The sequence below is a fragment of the Heloderma suspectum genome, chromosome 4 (genome assembly GCF_057233095.1).
Source record: "Heloderma suspectum isolate Gila_16-S chromosome 4, 16-S_ref, whole genome shotgun sequence".
Lineage (NCBI taxonomy): Eukaryota > Metazoa > Chordata > Lepidosauria > Squamata > Helodermatidae > Heloderma > Heloderma suspectum.
Window position 1 is genome coordinate 112515562 of NC_139461.1, and position 19032 is coordinate 112534593.

General features: G+C 43.6%; 1 protein-coding gene across 18 annotated transcripts in view; it reads right to left on the reverse strand.

The window, feature by feature from the left end:
- The window catches only part of FARS2 (phenylalanyl-tRNA synthetase 2, mitochondrial), a 347910-nt gene that overhangs the window by 68407 nt on the left and 260471 nt on the right, over positions 1-19032 (reverse strand). Inside the window, exon 10 of one of the 18 annotated variants that reach the window (XM_084850417.1) lies at positions 378-10088. The exons of the other annotated variants lie outside the window; for them this stretch is intronic. Within the exon in view, the coding sequence (XP_084706543.1) occupies positions 10049-10088 (40 nt within the window). The 3' untranslated portion in view covers positions 378-10048. Of the gene's footprint in view, positions 1-377; positions 10089-19032 lie in introns of those variants that run through there. 18 annotated transcript variants of the gene reach the window in all.

A 19032-nucleotide genomic window follows, 5' to 3' on the forward strand; every position in this document is an offset into this window, starting at 1 on the left:
GCCCCCAGCTCAGCTTTGTATTTCCACATCCAGCTCATTAGCAAACCTCCTGTTAGTTATCTCACTGGGTGACTTTGGGCTGGACTCTCACCACTACACCACACTTCTGTTATATGAAACTCATGAAGAAAAAGAGACAGTATAATGGAAAGTTCTTTCTGAAGCAGTCACACTTGTACAAATGCAGCATGAAGGGAAAGATCAGCAACCTTCTCTTTGTTTGAATAAAAAGCACACTCTGCACATCCTCAGGGAATGGACAAAATGAGGAATAAACATACCAGGGAATATGAAGAACTATATTCTTCCATTATGTGTGTGTGTGTGTGTGTGTGTGTGTGTGAATCTCCCTGAATCCAGCTGTTCCCTGGAAGAAAAAAAAAACCCATTCACCCAAGGGTCTTCTGAGATAACTAACAGGAGGTTTGATCATGAGCTGGATGTGGAAATACAAAGCTGAGCAGAGAGGAGAACCAACTCTGTGCATGTCTACTCAGAAGTAAGTCTTACTGAGTTCAATGCAACTTACTCCTACGCATGTCAGCACCCCACTTGCCCCCAGCTCACCTTTGTATTTCCACATCCAGCTCATGATCAAACCTCCTGTTAGTTATCTCACTGGGTGACTTTGGGCTGGCCTCTCACCACTACACCACACTTCTGTTATATGAAACTCATGAAGAAAAAGAGACAGTATAATGGAAGGTTCTTTCTGAAGCAGTCACACTTGCACAAATGCAGCATGAAGGGAAGATCAGCAACCTTCTCTTTGTTTGAATAAAAAGCACACTCTGCACATGCTCAGGGAATTGACAAAATGAGGAATAAACATACCAGGGAATATGAAGAACTGTATCCTTCTAGTGTGTGTGTGTGTGTGTGTGTGTGTGTGTATAATCTCCCTCCATCCAGCTGTTCCCTGGAACCCTTCCCCCCCCATTCACCCAAGGGCCTTCTGAGATAACTAACAGGAGGTTTGATCATGAGCTGGATGTGGAAATACAAAGCTGAGCTGGGGGCAAGTGGGGTGCTGACATGACAGTAAACGGAGACGGAGGATTTCAATTGAAAAAGAACATCCACAAACAAGGCAGTGACCACAATTCATTTTTTTTTTAAAAAAAACTTACGTATTTATTATCGAAATATACTACCTTACATTTTTATTTAAGAAAATTTCGTGACTCTGTGCGTATGACAAAAAAAAAGCCGCATGACTGCTGGCTCCGCAGGACCTCGTGGTGCCATTCCACAGAGGATTCCGTTGCACAGATTGAAGGGAATTCGATCCCACTTCAGTCTGTGGCGGAATTCTCTGACGTCCCTACTTAAGAAGCTTTTTAGTTCTAAGCCGATCCTGTTACATCCCGACCCAAGGAAGCCTTTTGTAGCGCAAACTGATGCCTCTGACTTTGCGGTGGGGGCGGTGCTTTTTCAGCCAGATTGGGCAGGCGGCGGGTTGCAACCCTGTGCCTACCACTCCAGGAAGCTGAACATGTCTGAGAGGAATTATACCATCTGGGAGAAGGAACTGTTGACCATCAAGTCTGCTTTGGAGACCTGGAGTCATCTTCTGGAGGGGGCACAGCACCCAGTCAAAGTTAGAACTGACCATTGCAACCTGGAACATCTTCAGACAGCCCGTGCCTTAAACCAGTGGCAGATTAAGTGGTTGCTTTTTTTCCCCCAGTTCCACTTTTTTTTCCCAGTTCCACCTTAAGATTTGCCATGTGAACGCCTCCGACAACCTAAAAGCAGATGCTTTTTCTCGTAAGCCGGACCTCCAGCCAGGGGCTGAGGGAAATCCCCCCCCCTCTGATTCTTCCCCCACAGAGCCTGGCGGCAGCTGCGGTGCCTCACTCTTGGGAGGAACTTATTCACTCTGAACAGGCTCAGGATGCTTTTGTCCGCACAAAAGTGGAGGAATTGGGGCTAGCCTCTGGCCTCCCCCACTCTACCCCCTTCTCTTTGTGAGGTGGCCTGATTTACCATTCCGGCTGGGTCTTTGTGCCTTCTAGACCCCTCCGCGAGAAGGTCCTCCATCAGTGCCACGACTCCTCCACCGCTAGGCATTTTTGGCTTCGCCAAGACCCTGCATGGAGTGACGAGGGATTTTTGGTAGCCTCATGTGTGTCAGGATGTCAAGACCTGTGTCGCCTCCTGCCCAACCTGCCAGCAGGCAAAGGCCCCCTCAGGCAAGCCCACGGGCTTGCTTCACCCCCTGCCTACCCCCTCAGGACCTTGGAAACTGCTCTCCTTTGACTTAATCACTGACTTGCCTCGCTCACACGGTAAGACCACCATTCTGGTGGTGGTAGATTTGTTTTCTAAGATGGCCCATTTCATCCCCTGCTCTGGGTTGCCCACAGCCAGGGAGACGGCGGAGCTTTTTTTGGCGCATGTTTTCTGGCTCCACAGATGGCCCGAGGGTCTCATTTCGGATAGGGGGGCCCAATTCACTGCCCATTTCTGGAGGGAGCTACTTGGGTTTCTCCATGTGACGCTCCGTCTTTCCTCCGCCCACCATCCACAGACAGACGGTCAGACCGAGCCCACCAATGCAACTCTGGAGCAATATTTGCGCTGTTATGTCAATTACCAGCAAAATGACTTGTTTTTCTTTCTGCCTCTTGCAGAATTTGCTTATAACAATGCCTGCCATGCTTCCACCTGCCAAACTCCATTTTTTGCCAATTTTGGTTACCACTCCAAGGCTTTCCCGTCCACCCTAGCTCTCTCTTCAGTGCCGGCGGCCCATGACTTTTTAGAGGAGTTGCGAGTGGTACACCACCTCTTACAGGACTCCCTCGAGCAAGCCAAGACAGCCTATAAGGCCTCTGCGGACTGGCGGCACCAGCCGGGTCCGTCTCTGCAACTGGGATCCCCAGTTCTGCACCCAAGACCCTGATGCTGGGAAAGATTGAAGGCAAAAGGAGAAGGGGACGGCAGAGGATGAGATGGCTAGATAGCATCACCGATGCAATGAATATGAAACTGAGCACACTCCGGGAGAGAGTGGAGGACAGGAAGGCCTGGCGTGCTATGGTCCATGGGGTCATGAAGAGTCGGACATGACTTAGTGACTGAATAACAATCATACACACAGCCACACAAATCACCCCACTTTTTTTTTAAAAAAAAGTCTGAAACACCCATGCTAGCCTCATCCTAATAAATAGATTAAAGGTGCAATCCAACACATGTTTAGGCAGAAAAAAGGCCAACAACTCCCAGCATGGCTGGGGCCTGCTAGAAAGTTTAGACAGAAAAAAGGCCTCCAACTCTCTCAGTTGGAGACCTTTTTTTCTGTCTAAACCTGCATAGGATTGCACCTTAAATTAATCCCAGCATCTTGCTTATGTGTACCCTAAAGGAACATCTACCCATTCCATGCAGCCTTTGCACAAAGAATATCTTCAGAGGCCCTTTTCCATGTGTTTTTGCTGTCTGAGGTGAGGCAGGTGGCAACTGGAGAGAGGGCCTTTTTGGTTGCAGCACCCTGCTTATGGAATTTTCTCCCCAGAGAAGCTCACCAGGCGATGTGGTAGTATCTTTTCAGCACCAGGCAAAGAGCATTTCATTTTTGTAGGCTTTTCACATCTAACGAGATGTTAATGTCTGAGTGTTTTAACACTGTTTTATCCTGCTTTTCTAATATTAATTATTGTTATTCTACCGCAGGGGTAGACAACCTAGTGCCCTCCAGACTTCAGCTTCCACATTCCCTGACCATTGACCACGCTGACTGGGACTTATGCGAATTGCGGTCCAAAACAGCTGGAGGGAACCCCTATTCTTTTGTGTTTCTCCATTGCAGTGGCAGTGTTGTTTTCTTATGAACTACACTGGCAATTATTCACTAAAGGGTAGTATACAAGCTTAGAAAATGAAACAAGCAGACAAGATGATTATTGCTATCTGCATTTCTACCAAGAGGCTGTCCATTAAAAGATGAAATGCTAACATCCCTTTGTCACAAAGGTTATAAAGGAAAATATCATGGTGTTATTAATGTCTTGCCACGTTTACCAGCCTCCAGGGCTCAGTTAAAAGTGTATTTGTTTTTGCCTACTTCTGTTTCTTCATGTTCCATCTATTCTTTTCTTTAAAAAAAAATAAAAAATTAGCATCTGTCCTTGAGTCTTCTCATCTTACACTCCATGTTATTTAAAAAGTGTATTCTTTTTTTCTACACCTGCTGATTTGTTCACCTTCATATTTTCATTTTAGTTATACTCACAGTACAGGCTGTAAGTCTTGTAAGGCTTTGTATTCAAAGACCTGGACAGGTAGACAGCCATGGCAGGGACTGGTCTATATGCATAAGATCCTTACAGAATATGGATTATGCACAGGGCAGAACTATAAGAATGGCAAATGAAATGAATCCATGCAATATTGCACAGGGAAAAGTCATGTGGATATATATTACTTTTCAGGTGTACCTATGGATCATTTTCATGTAATTACAGTTTGCCTCTACCCATTTTTTCCCACATTCATAATTCAATATCTGACTCAGTGACTCTAAATTTAAAAAAAAAAAAACTGGCACAGAGTTTGCAAACAAATCTGGTGTACAGGAGGCACATTAAAGACTGATTTTCCTCTTTAGAATTTTAACATGCACAAAAGCACAAACTCATAAGAAACAACATGGCACTGTAACATCAGTAATGTGCTGCAAGTAGGCAAAGTATAAATAGAAATCAATAAAGGACAACTGAATAATGACAAAGTGTGATTTAATCCGCAAACAGTTCTGAAATTTCAAGGATAAGAAACATTGTATCAAAGTAAAAAATACAAAGTCAACTCATAGTGAAGTTAAGGAAACTTCCTATCTCTACTTTGAGAATATATGACTACTAAAGGTGTTGGCCATGGCTACAGAAAGATAATTTACACACACCTGAGAACTGAAATTGGTAAGATAGAGTCATTGCTGATTGGGTTTTCTGCTGTTTTCTCTGGCCAAATAGGCCTTGCAGGTTTTTAGAATGTTTCAAAAACCTTGTTTTTAGCCCAAACTGATCCACTTTATCTGCTGCTGCTGCTATTCTGATTTTTAATTTGCTGTTTATTCATGTTTTTATCTGCTTGTTTTCTATACTGTTTCCTATATTTTATAGGATTGTTTTGTGTGGTATTTTTTATCTCATTTGTTATTGGCTTCTTTGGGCACTGTTCTGTGGAAAGGCAGGATATAAATTTCAATGGATAAATAAACAAAACCTGTTTGACTGGACATAATAGTGAGACAAAAGAAATAAATGCATATGCCACAGGTAACAATGGCTTGGATCCAGCGGAGGTCTTCTACGAATGGAAGGCATCCTTCTGTTTGCAGAAGGGACTAAGATCCAACAGAGGCCTTCCACAAACTGATGGGGGAGAAGCATCTTTCAATGATTCCCCATTCCCCCTGCAGTCCCCGATGCTATCTCTCATGCTGATCTGGAGCCCTTCCACCAGGAACATCAGTAGTAACAACCTGGGCAAAGAAGCCTTGCCCTGTAAGGAACTCAGGCATCTTTAAATCACTGCAAGCCACCTCAAAAGATTTGGTCAGTATGTTGTTGTTATTCAGTCGTTCAGTCGTGTCCGACTCTTTGTGACCCCATGGACCATAGCACACCAGGCCTTCCTGTCCTGCGCTCTCACCCGGAGCGTGCTCAAGTCCATATTCATTGCATCGGTGATGCTATCTAGCCATCTCATCCTCTGCCATCCCCTTCTCCTTTTGCCTTCAGTCTTTCCCAGCATCAGGGTCTTTTCCAGAGAGTTTTCTCTTCGCATTAGGTGGCCAAAATATTTGAGCTTCAGCTTCAGTATCTGTCCTTCCAATGAGCACTCAGGGTTGATTTCCTTTAGGATCAACTGATTTGACCTCCTTGCAGTCCAGGGGACTCATAAGAGTCTTCTCCAGCGCCACAGTTCGAAAGCATCAATTCTTCGGCACTCAGCCTTCCTTATAGTCCAGCTCTCACAGCCATACATTACTACTGGGAAAACCATAGCTTTGATCATACGGACCACTGTCAGCAAGGTGATGTCTCTGCTCCTTACTATGCTGTCTAGGTTTGCCATAGCTTTCCTCCCAAGGAGCAAGCGTCTTTTAATTTCATGGCTACAGTCACCGTCTGCAGTGATCTTGGAGCCCAAGAAAATAAAATCTGTCACTGCTTCCATTTCTTCCCCTTCTATATGCCATGAAATGATGGGGCCAGATGCCATGATCTTTGTTTTTTTAATGTTGAGTTTCAAACCAGCTTTTGCACTCTCCTCTTTCACCCTCAACAAGAGGCTCTTGAGATCCTCTTCGCTTTCTGCCATTAGGGTGGTATCATTTGTGTATCTGAGGTTGTTGATAATTCTCCCGGCAATCTTAATTCCGACCTGTGATTCATCCAACCCAGCGTTTCTCATGATATACTCTACATATAAGTTAAATAAGCAGGGCGACAATATGCAGCCTTGTCGTACTCCTTTCCCAGTTTTGAACCAATCGGTTGTTCCATGTCTGGTTCTTACTGTTGCTTCTTCACTCGTACAGGTTTCTCAGGAGACAGGTAAGGTGGTCTGGTACTCCCACCACTTTAAGAATTTGCCACAGTTTGTTGTGATCTACACAATCAAAGGCTTTAGCGTAGTCAATGAAGCAGAAATAGATGTTTTCTGGAATTCTCTTGCTTTCTCCATGATCCAGCGAAAGTTGGCGATTTGATCTCTAGTTCCTCTGCCTCTTCGAAACCCAGCTTGTACTTCCGGTAGTTCTCGGTTTGCATACTGCTGAAGCCTAGCTTGTAGGATTTTGAGCATCACCTTGCTGGCATGTGAAATGAGTGCAATTGTGCGGTAGTTTAAACACTCTTTGGCATTGCCGTTCTTTGGAATTGTAATGTAAACTGACCTTTTACAGTCTTGTGGCCACTGTTGAGTGTTCCAAATGTGTTGGCATATTGAGGGCAGCACTTTAACAGCATCATCTTTTAGGATTTTAAATAGCTCAGCTGGAATACTGTCATCTCCGCTAGCTTTGTTGTTAGTAATGCTTGCTAAGGCCTTAAGGCCATAAGTAATGCTTGACTTCACTCTCGAGGATGTCCGGCTCAAGTTCAGTGACCGCACTATCATGGCTATCAGGGACATTCAGATCTTTCCTGTAGAGTTCTTCTGTGTATTCTTTCCACCTCTTCTTAATCTCATCTGCTTCTGTTATGTCCCTGCCTTCTTTGTCCTTTATCATGCCCATCTCTGCACAAAACGTTCCCTTGAAATCTCCAATTTTCTTGAAGAGATCTCTAGTCTTTCCCATTCTGTTGTTTTCCTCGATTTCTCTGCATTGTTCATTTACGAAGGCCTTCTTGTCTCTCCTTGCTATTCTCTGCAACTCTGCATTCAGTTGGATATATCTTCCCCTTTCTCCCTTGCTTTTCGCTTCCCTTCTTTCCTCAGCTACTTGTAAAGCCTCATCAGACAGCCACTTGGCTTTCTTGCATTTCTTTTTCTTTGGGATGGATTGAGTTGCTGCCTCCTGAACAACGTTATGGACCTCCATCCATAGTTCCTCAGGCACTCTGTCTATCAGGTCTAATCCCTGAAATCTATTCCTCACCTCCACTGTATATTCATCAGGGATATGATTTAGGTCATACCTGAATGGTTTAATGGTTTTCCCTACGTTCTTCAATTTAAGCTGAAATTTTGCAACAAGAAGCTCATGATCTGAGCCACAGTCAGCTCCAGGTCTTGCTTTTACTGACTGTATAGAGCTTCTCCATCTTTGGCTGCAAAGGACATAATCAATCTGATTTCATTATTGACCATCTGGTGATGTTCATGTGTAGAGTCGCCTCTTGTGCTGTTGGAAAAGAGTGTTTGCTATGATCAGCGTGTTCTCTTGGCAAAACTCTATTAGCCTTTGTCCTGCTTCATTTTGTACACCAAGGCCATGCTTGCCTATTATCCCGGTGATTTCTTGACTTCCTACTTTAGCATTCCAATTCCCTATGATGAAGAGGACATCTTTTTTTGGTGTTAGTTTTAGAAGGTGTTGTAGGTCTTCATAGAACCGATCAACCTCAGCTTCTTCGGCCTCAGTGGTTGGGGCATAGACTTGAATTACTGTGATGTTGAATGGTTTTCCTTGCATTCGTACTGAGATCATTCTGTCGTTTTTGAGATTGTACCCCAGTACTGCTTTTCCCACCCTTTTGTTGACTATGAGTGCTACTCCATTTCTTCTCAGGGATTCTTGCCCACAGTAGTAGATATGATGGTCACCTGAATTAAATTCGCCCATGCCTGTCCATTTGAGTTCGCTGATTCCCAAGATGTCGATGTTCAATCTTGCCATCTCATGTTTGACCACCTCCAGCTTACCTTGATTCATTGATCTGACATTCCAGGTTCCTAAACAATACTGTTCTTTACTGCATCGGATTTTCTTTTCACCACCAGACACATCCACAGCAGAGTGTCCTTTCGGCTTTGGCCCAGCCGCTTCACTCTTTCTGGCGCTACTTGGAAATTCCCTCTGCTCTTCCCCAGTAGTATATTGGACACCTTCCGACCTGAGGGGTTCATATTCCGGCGTCCTATCTTTTAGCCTTGTGATATGTTCCATGGGGTTTTCTTGGCAAGAATACTGGAGTGGGTTGCCATTTCCTTCTCCAGTGACCACATTTTGTCAGAACTCTCTGCCATGACCTGTCTGTCTTGGGTGGCCCTGCACGGCATAGCTTATGGCTTCACTGAGTTACGCAAGCCCCTTCGCCACAACAAGGCAGTGATCCATGAAGGGGTTTGGTCAGTATACAGGATGTAAATATTCCAAATAAATGAACATTCCCCTAATTGTGTGTTTTAATGAAAAGCAACCAGAGGCGGCTGCCATCTGGAGCAGACGTAGAACAGGCTGCTTAGTCCTTCCCCCTCAAATATTGCCCCCACCCCCTGGAACTTTTCTACCTATGGGGGAAAATATACAGTTATCCTGTCCTATCTGCAATGGATACAAAAGCAGCTGATGAGAGCTTTCGATTGGAAAACAAGCCAGAGGAGAAATAGGTAAGAAGCTCCACTCCCCCTGTCCCCCACCCCCACCTCCTTTTGACTGGAAAATGTCAGGGGAAAAGATCACATGACTGCATGTACCTAGCAATGCTTGAGGAATCCGGACAGCATGCAATTCTTTTCAAACAATGAAACCATATGGAATGATCAATGGTTCAGACTGTCTTTTCCTGCACGTTTACATGCTGCTTTGAATCTTAAGATACAGATTTCCAATATCTGCAGTTATAATTTATATCCAAAGAAAGCTAAGCTTCCAATCCTATACACAGTTACCTTGGAGTACATCCCATTGAACTCAGCTGGGCTCATTCTGAGTAGGCACGTACTGGATTGCACTGTACATCCATCATACTGTAATCCAATGATACTGATATCCATGTTGGTTGCCCTGAAGCAATCCGTGGCCAGCACCATGGTTTGACAAAGGAGTGTTGACACCCCATGATGTTCCAGTGATGTGTGTCCGTGGTGTGAAGAAGGCCAGGTGATAATCGTCCGAGATGATTCATCCTCATCCCCTGCCAGAGGGTGTAGGCAAACCATACCCAGTGTATAATCACAGGATTATTATGAAGCAGAATAATTTTCTCCTTTTCCTTTTCTCATTGCTAAGGTTTTGGGAGGCTTATAGTGTTGGTGGCTTGTAATTCCCCCTTTCCTTGTCTCTAAAACGGCGCACTTCATGATTTCAGCGGCTGTTTGAACTAGCAATGTGCAATTGCCCTGTCAATCTCTGCTGTAGAACATGTGCTGGAGGTTACCCCACCAGAGATGCTTTTTCTTTGCCGGTTGGCATTTGCCTGTTGCGCAGCTAGGTGCTTTCCTCCCTCTCCTAGATCTCTCTTCCTTCAAAGCTACAACATGTGCTGCTGGAGATGCACAAGATCCTGACAGCCAGTAGTCACATTAAAGGGAAGGTGCAGTCTCACGCTGGGAGGGTCTGTTCAGGTTTAAAACTGCCCATCTCCTATTGGCTGCCCTCCTGAGAATGGATTCTTTTTCTAAAACTAAAAACAGCAAAAAACAGTTTTGTTTCATTTAGCAGATGGAAACGTCATTTGGACTCAGAATAGTGTTTTGTGTGACCCGAAACCACAGCTATCAGTACTGCCTTTTTCCTTTTCTCCTTTTTTTCAGCGGTAAATCAAGCAAAATAAAATACAAAACATAATGCTATTTGTTGTTAAATTAAATCACAATGTTACTGGAAGATAGATACAGCTAGAAAAGAAGGGGGCATGGGGAAATGCTGACAATATATACATTCAGTGTTATAATTTATATCCAAAGAAAACTAAGGTTGCAATCCTATACATTACCTCAAGTACACAGAACTCCACTGGGCTTCTTCTGAGTAGGCATGTATAGGATTGCAGTGTAAATCCATAAATTGCTATCCAGTGATGTTACAGAGCTAAGCTGAATAAAACTGACTGCTAAGCTGAATAATTCAGGTGAAAATGCTGATTATTTGTACCACCTTCACTGCACACAATTTCTCAAACTTAGCAGAAAATTGCCAGTGCTACTGGATGGACACATGCCATATATGTATTTCCTCACATACTTGCTAGGAATAATCACCTGAAAAACATTAATTACAACTTTGAAACTGCCAAGTCTGCCTAATATTCTGTTTGCAGTTGGCATCCACTCATTGTCGTTAATGAACTTATGAAATGAAAAACTTTCTGTGGAAAAATAAAACACTGGAAAATCATTGGGCACCACATAACTGGGCACCACAACAGAAAAGGCCCTCCCCCTGGTTACCATCCACCCCCTGGTTGCCGTCAGATGTACTTCTGCAGGCGACAGGACAACCAGAAGGCCCAGATCTGTGCATCTCAGTGAACAGGAAGGTTGATCCCTCCTGTTTTGATGGGAGAAGGTGTTCCTTCAGGGCACGGGGGATGGGGGGGGATCTTCCCGACAATGGAATGACAAGCATATTAGAGTATTATCCCGCTTTTCATGGAATTGGCTTTGGTCTGTCAGGGACACACAAAGCAAGATAAGCTGAGTACACTATAGTTTTAAAATCCAGTTTTCAGGGGTCACACAGAGCTTGAAAGGAACATACCTCTGGGTGGGGTGGAGGAAGTAGACCTGAATGTCATCAAACTGGTAGGGGCTGCTCAACCATGAGAGAGCCTTGTTTCCTGGCCCATGTCCAGGCTCCCTCACCCACTACTACATTATTGTGAATGGAGAGCAACTACTTTTTCCCCGTGTGTGCAGATTTATCTGAAGAAGCCAAAATCCTCAATTATCCAGTGCAGCATCTAAAGGCTCCCTATGAGAGCATTCCTGCACCACCAGAATTTCACCCCATTCCAGCAAACTGTCCCTGGAAGCAATAACTGAGTTATTGTTTCCACCACTACCCCTTTCCCCTTCTCTGGGCACTTTCTCCCTGCTTGCAATGACTGGTTCCCGAGACCTCACCAGATCAGAGAAGCGACTTTACATAACATCAAAGAAGCGACTTCACACAGTATCGGAGATGCGATTTAACACAATGGAGAAGCAACGTACTGCAAATATCAGAGAAGTGCATCATCACGGAGGCTAATTACTGGTGAAATGGGAGCACAGGGAGATTCTGAAGGCTAGTAAGGCTCAGTGAGATCACAGCCAGGTGAAAGACACACCCCTGGGCAGGGCTATCATACTGAAGTAAATGTGGTGGATAGGTGCACATAGCACCAGAAGCACAGAGAACCCGAATTAAAGAAATAACATGGATTAAAGGTAGTCTCAGAAAATTCAGCTTTTCCACCAGAAATCTCCAGTGTGGCTGCAGATTGGCCATGACGTCATCTGCTGTGAATGACCTCGAAATGCTCCCAGTTCACAGCAACACCCCCGTGAGGGCAGCCCCTCTGTCCCAAGTTGTTTAGGGCCTTATATGTCAATGATATCACCGTGAACCTGCCCTGATAATAATCTTTTCTAAAATCCTCTAATCTGTGCAAAATGCAGCTTCACCACACTGACCCATTCTTCATCTGGTGATAAGAGCTGAGAAGGATGAATTGCAGGCAGTTCTGTCCCGCACTGATGGCATTCTATTAATACACATGAATGATCCCAAAGTGACATTTTATTTGAAAAGTAAATTTGGAGCCAGTACAGTTCTCTGAGCAAAAGTGTAACATGCTCAGAGTAGACTGCCCCACCCTGCAACCTAGCTGCCAAATTCTCCACTAGCTGCAGTTTCTGGACCAGTCTCAAGGGAAGACCACATGGAGTGCATTGCACTAATCTAATTGTGAGGTTATCAATGTATGGAACACTGTGACTAATTTTGTAGATTGTAGCTTTATAGATTGCAGAACTTTAAGAAAAGTTTTTTTTACTGTCCATATTTCACAACTGTAATTTAACATATAGCAGATGGATGTATTGAACAGTCAGGTGTGGTCCTCAAATCTACATCCCCTCTTAATTCAGCCATCATATTGTTCTTGTTTAAATATTTCAGTTTTGATCTTTCCTAATCTGTAATACACTTCAAATGCAGCAATGATATAGTTGGGGGATGTCACCCATTCTTCAGCCTTGAGTAAAATCTCCACGCAGTCCCCAGCCTCATGCTCAAATGAAATATCCAGCATTTTTCTATAAATCTACTCCTGAATTAGCCAGTGACACTGTTATCATCTGCATAAAGAATTTTATTTCCCCATTAATCATGAACTCCAAGGACTGCATTGATTAGCCCTGTTAGACTTACTGTTGACACTCAGTAAAGCTTACATGGCATTCTACCAACCTTGTCTCTTCAAGTTCTTATTCAAATTTCCCCAAGCCTTTATAACAGGGATGGGCAACCTAACGCCCTCCAAATGTTGTTGGACTCCAACTCCCATAATAATTGGGCATGCTGGATGGGGCTGATGGGAGTTAGAGTAAACATCTGGAGGGCACCAGGTTGCCCACCCCTGTTTTATAGCATTTTTTTAAAGATACAACATATAAACATTTATGGGAAATGCTCTAAGTGGGCATTTCTGTGCCAAAGCTCTCTTGCTTGGTTAGGGTGAAGAATTTTCATTTAAATGGAAGACAGAGAATTCACAAGTCTTGCTGAAGAAGAATCTTTCACTTATGTTTTGGTAGATATATCACTTCTAGGCTATGTTAGTTTAGGTTATTTTTATTTAACTTGTGTTACTATATTTTTGTTATAAATTCTATTTTATTAAATAATTGATATTTAGTCAAGTAAAACTATTGCCACGGGTGGCCATTTTGTCAGATGGCTGCTACAGCCAACAGGGGACAAATCCATGATTGTCCAATATTTAGATTTGTTTTTAATATAATAGTCTAGCTCTGTGCTGAATTTTATGCTTTTATCAAAAAGTGCACAATTGTTTTGCTATGCTGTGTCACTACCAGCATCGTTTCTGCAAAAGGGAAGTCCTACCACATAGTCTTTCAGGATACTTTGAGGATATCAAAAAGCATGCAAATAGAGATGATCCAGTACATGCTATAGTCAGGGATTTTCAAAGGGTTTTGGAAAAGTCCCTTGCTGAAGGTTTAGGTAATTTAGAACTCATGACATACAAGAAAGGTCCTTTTTCTGGATCAGTAATTGGTCAAAAGACAGAGGTCCAGCTAATATTAGTTATGACTAATGGTCAAACTACACATCACTTGCAGCTGTTTCTTTTCCTTTTTTTTTTTTTTTTTACATTTAATAGCCACTGCAAGCAGTGCCAATGGAAGTTCTCCTTTCTGGGCTATTAGAAGCTATATATGATTTTTACTGGAAGTGTGGTGAGAAAGGCTAACTCCCCCTCCCTGGGTGCTGCAGTTCCAACAAATAACCACACACACCCTGAATTTTTAAAGGGGTGCATTTTTAAAAATGGACATTTTTCAACTGTGAATGCAAGTTCGGGAATGTACAAGCTTTTCTTGAAAAAAAGGGGCTCGAGTTTGTCTTCCAGTTCGGAGGTGCAAACAAAGCAAATTCAAGTCAAAAACAAAGCAAAACAAAATTCTCGTACATCGTTGAGGAGGAGGAAGAGGAGGAACAGACAGCAAAGGACACATTTAGCCCTAATAGGCTAAGGGGTCAGCCGTACAATTCTGCCCTGTTCACATGCAAAGGAGGAGGTAGTTTAAAGCAATTGAGTGCAGAGAGGTAAAGTGGAGAAGAAGGGTAGTTTTCACTCCTCTGTCTCAGTGTTCCTTTTCACACCACCCCTTCCCTATGGGAGAATGGGGCATATATGGGTAGACCACACATGTGGTTTCTAGTTTGGCCCTAAGTCCCACTGAAACTAATGGAACCAGTTAGTTACAGCTAACAAAAATTGCTTTTAGTGGAATGAAATCCCAACTAACTTTAGCTGGACTGGGCCACAGAGTAGAAGGCAGGAACAAATGGGTAATGCCTGTAATGGAGAGAATCGAGAGGAGTCCCCTAAAGATCTATATTGTGACTGATACTAATTAGCTTGTTTATAAATGATCTGGAGTCCATGGTGAAGAAAGAGGTAGCTATATTTACAGATTTACTGGCTAACAGATCTTACTCTCTATCTCTTTTTTCTACTAACTCTAAATCATTTGACTCATACATCTATAAATAAATACGTAAATAAAAGCAGATAAACACAGGACATTGAAAAGTTCTGGTCACTTAAAGTCTGGACAATGTAGAAAAGGAGGCAACTAAAATTATGATGGATGATTAAGCATCTTCCTTAAGGGTCAAGGAATTAGGGCATTTCAGTTTAAAAAGTAAGGAAGGACACGATAGAGGTTAATACAATTATGAAAGGTATGAAGAAAGTGAGCAGACATGTATCCACTCTGTCAAAATACGAAAACTCAAGGCTATCCAATGAAATTGATTGGCAATAGGTTAAGGACAGATAAAAAGAAAGAAAATAAAATCCTCCTTCACATTACCCATACATATCTAACTTGTGGAATTCACTGCTTTGTGATAGTTCAAAAGGAACAGAATTAATAGATAGGTAAAAAGTTGAACATCCATGCTCAGAGATAATATACCTGATCACCAGAGGTCAGGAATGGCTTTATCATATCCTATTTGCAAGCTTCTCCCAGAAGGGGCATCTTGCTGTTAATGGACTGGAGACAGACCACTGGTGTGACCCAGCAAAGGGTCACACCAAAGGAGTTCATTGGGAAAGAGCAAAGCAGACAGAAAGAAATAATGGTATAACCCCTCTCTGCATTCCCAGGCTCCTCTGTAAGCTTCTTTTCTATTGGATTCTGTTTTGTTTCCTTGATCCCTGAAAAGGTTTGGGTTGTGGTGTTGCAGTATTCCATTTTCCTGGGCTCCACCTCTGAGGCAGCTATGCCCAAGGGGCAGATAAAATCATTCCCTTATATTGTTTCTATATCCTTTTTTATAGTGCACAAAGCTCTTCGTGATCCTTCAGGTTGAAAGATGCTATAAAAGTGTCATTTATTTTTTATTATTATCTTTATTACTACAGAATTTGACAGAAGGACTGCTCCAAAAAGTAAAATGAACAGGATACGGTGCACATCTCAAACAGATGTAGTGGACGGTAAATAATTTAACACATTGGTGAACAAGCCACAATTCCCTTATAGTAGGAGAACATTGTTCAATTTATTTGCAGGGAACAGTCATTTGTCAGATGGGCGGGGTTTGAAAGAGCACCCACTAGGGCATATGAAAAGGCAATTCCTAAGCATTTCTGCTCAAACACAGAACTATACGTGGTGTTTAAAAATGAAGTATTCAATCAATTTGTTAATTTTAACTCTTAGGCTAAAGCCATGGGAGGGCTTATGGGATTCAAGCTCTCTCAAAAATGTCCTAGGTCCTGAATCTGTCATTAAAAAAAATTATGGTAAGCCTATATAACCTAGGGGTGCACAACACATGGCCTACAGGCCACATGCAAACCTCAGTGGCCATTATTTTAAAATTTACAGAGTTATATAGTACAGTGTGTAAGCAAAGTATCCTACCCAACCACCCAAAATGCTCCTAAATCACATTGTTCTGGATAATGAATGCAAAGGAACTGGGACAACTAACAAGTAGGGCTGTGCATTGCTTCGGTCTGAAACCCAAATAACGAGTCAAAGCAGGCTGCTTTGGAGGTGCCTCCGCATGATACAAGGTGGAGCAGACTAGCAACGAGGCACCCCGAAGCGAAGCAGCTTGTATACGACGTGCCTCGTCTGACTCGGTGATTCATTCTGAGCAACCCAGACAGCCTGGTGCCAAAAGTATCAACTCAAGAAAGTTCAGCAAGGGGTTGAGGAGGAGGGAGGCGGGAAGGGAGGAGGAGGAGGGAGGGAGCTTTGGCAAATGGAAACTCTAGTTGCCAAATCAGGGCTGAACGTAACTCAGCAATCTCCAATCACTGATGGTGGAGGAGGGGGGAAGACTGAATAACTGGAGAAAAATGGCTGCATTTCAGACAGAGATCATTCTGGTGGTGTTACTTAGATATGAGGACCCACTCCCGTCTGGGTTCTCCGGATGCATGCCCCCCCCAGCCCTGCTCCGCTTGCCAGTCCCTCCACCTCTGCCACGACCGCCATGTTTTTAAAAGACATGGCAATTGGAAGTCTATGTGCACATAGACGTCTGTGCAAAAAGCACTGTGACTCACCCAAACAAGAGGAGGAGGAGGAGGAATGGCGCACACCCCCCGCTGCTCACTAGCTGTCTCCTCCTCGTGAGCAGGAGATGGCTAGCAGTGGGGGGGCGTGTGCCGCACCTCTTCTTCCTCCTACCTGGTTGGCTGTCAGGTCAGCCAACCAGCAGCGCAACACCCCCCCACACCGCTCACTAGCTGTCTCCTCCTCGTGAGCAGGAGACGGCTAGCAGTCCTTGATAGCTGAGCAGGCAGGAGGAGGAGGCCGAATGGGGCTGAGAGGTACAGCTCTTCGCTTTGAGAGTTTCTGTGAGAAAAATCAAATTTCAGCTGTGTCTAGCACAGAAAGTACTCAGCCAAACTGTCTGAAATCTGGCAGGCGGGACCCCTTCCATCTCAGCAGAGGGCACCCCAAGTTTCATGTATTTATCATGAAGACTGAAAGCATTATGGCCATTTGTATTTTCCCATGCGAGTCAGAGGGAAAATGCCCAAACCTCACGATCCAGATATCCGAATCTCACTTCGGATCCAGAACCAAGTTGAAGCAGAGGGGGTCTGAACTGGTCCGAGTGAAAGCGGAGCTGATTCTGAGGGTCCAAAGCAGCATACGGAGCAAAGCGGGGGGTCAGCACATAGCCCTACTAACAAGCACTTGGGAAATTGACAGATTTTAAAAATATATATTAAAATGTTAATTTTATTAACAATAACCTCATTTAAATACATTACACTCCCTGTTTTAGGAAACAACCCTCATCCCAAATTATCATATGCTTAGTGGATGAAGATTGAAAGAGCACCTTCTGGAACATTAAAAACACAAGATTTCCTTCACCAAATCATAACCATATTATTCTCATCCCAAATTATTTTACCATCTTTTGTTTTGTCTTAGGTAAGCCTAGAAGTCTCAATTCAAGGTAGAGGGAGGATTCACACATCACAATAAGTGCGCTCATATAAACACCTCTGGTGCAAGGGGGAATGACTAAACAAACCTCAGATTTGTTAGCATGACATGTGGATTCAGACCTCTAGCTTGTCTCTCCCTGACATGCTGGAGAAACAACCCAACAACAACAAACTATGGGTTGGGGGGGGCACTTGCAGCAGGAGCAATCAGGAAGTGTGTACAAGCACACTGCTCCTGCACTGAAGTGCGAACCAGGCCATATTATCCGCACTAATATTCACCTCAGAATGGCAAGACTCCAGGGATTTACTCCAAATATAGAATATTGTCATAACTGCACATCTGAGAGACATCTTGGCCCCCACAGGCCCTCGTGGCTCTGGCTATATTGGAACTAACATTAAAATAAAAATGATTCCACACTTCATTCCCATCACCATGTGTAATTCCATCTTCCACCACCTAGGGTGCTTAGAAATGGCGTTTTCATAGGCCCCAGGGGGTGCTCTTTCAAACCTTTCCCACCAAAGAAATGGAGAATAAATAAATCACCCCAGCTATTGGATTCTAATGGATGGAAATAGCTTGCTGCAGTATATGATCATGCCCCTGGCTTAGAATCTTAGAAAAGAAACTGAAAGATAACAGCAGCACATTTTGGGATGCTCTCTTCTTGCATCTGAAGACTTATAACCCCACTCAGCTATCATAAATAGACTAATCAATAAGAAGCAAGACAGCAAGGTTCTTCAGTGCCTGCTACAAAGGTCTACATATTCTGCGCCATGAAAATAGAAGACTACTCTCAAATTCTTGCTCCACTTTTTCCTCAGACCATTTCCTGACATTTTGAAAAGCTTACACAAAATAGGCCTTAACGATAAAAAGCCTGGACATATGCTACCACATGCCTCCACAGGGGAAGGGCGGAGCATTTATCACGTCAACCGTGACATCAAGTGACAACATGCATGTGTGAATGAACCACCACCAGTTAACCCCTGAGGCAAAACTTAGATATCAACCAGTGGCATCAGCTCAATACTTTTCAGTGGAGCCAATCCATACAATGGCTCGGGTACATCAAATGTTATCACATAATGAGAAATCATGATGTGCACATGAACAGTATGAGGTCTTCTCTTCTCAGAAGATGCATATATCATGTGCTTGACTGAGGGCAGTGCTTGCGGGTGTTGAACTGTCTAAGTTCAGACGGGGGCGGGGCATCCTATATCTCCACTGCGCCTTGCTAGTTCTGCTTCACTAGCAGAATGGACCATTAGCAAATCAAGTTCCTAAAATAAGCACAGAAATTTGCTGAAATGCTCATTTCCAGAATGGGGCAGGCCAGTGGAGCTCCCTTCTAAGAGCTCTGCTGACCTGCCCCGTTCCAGAAAT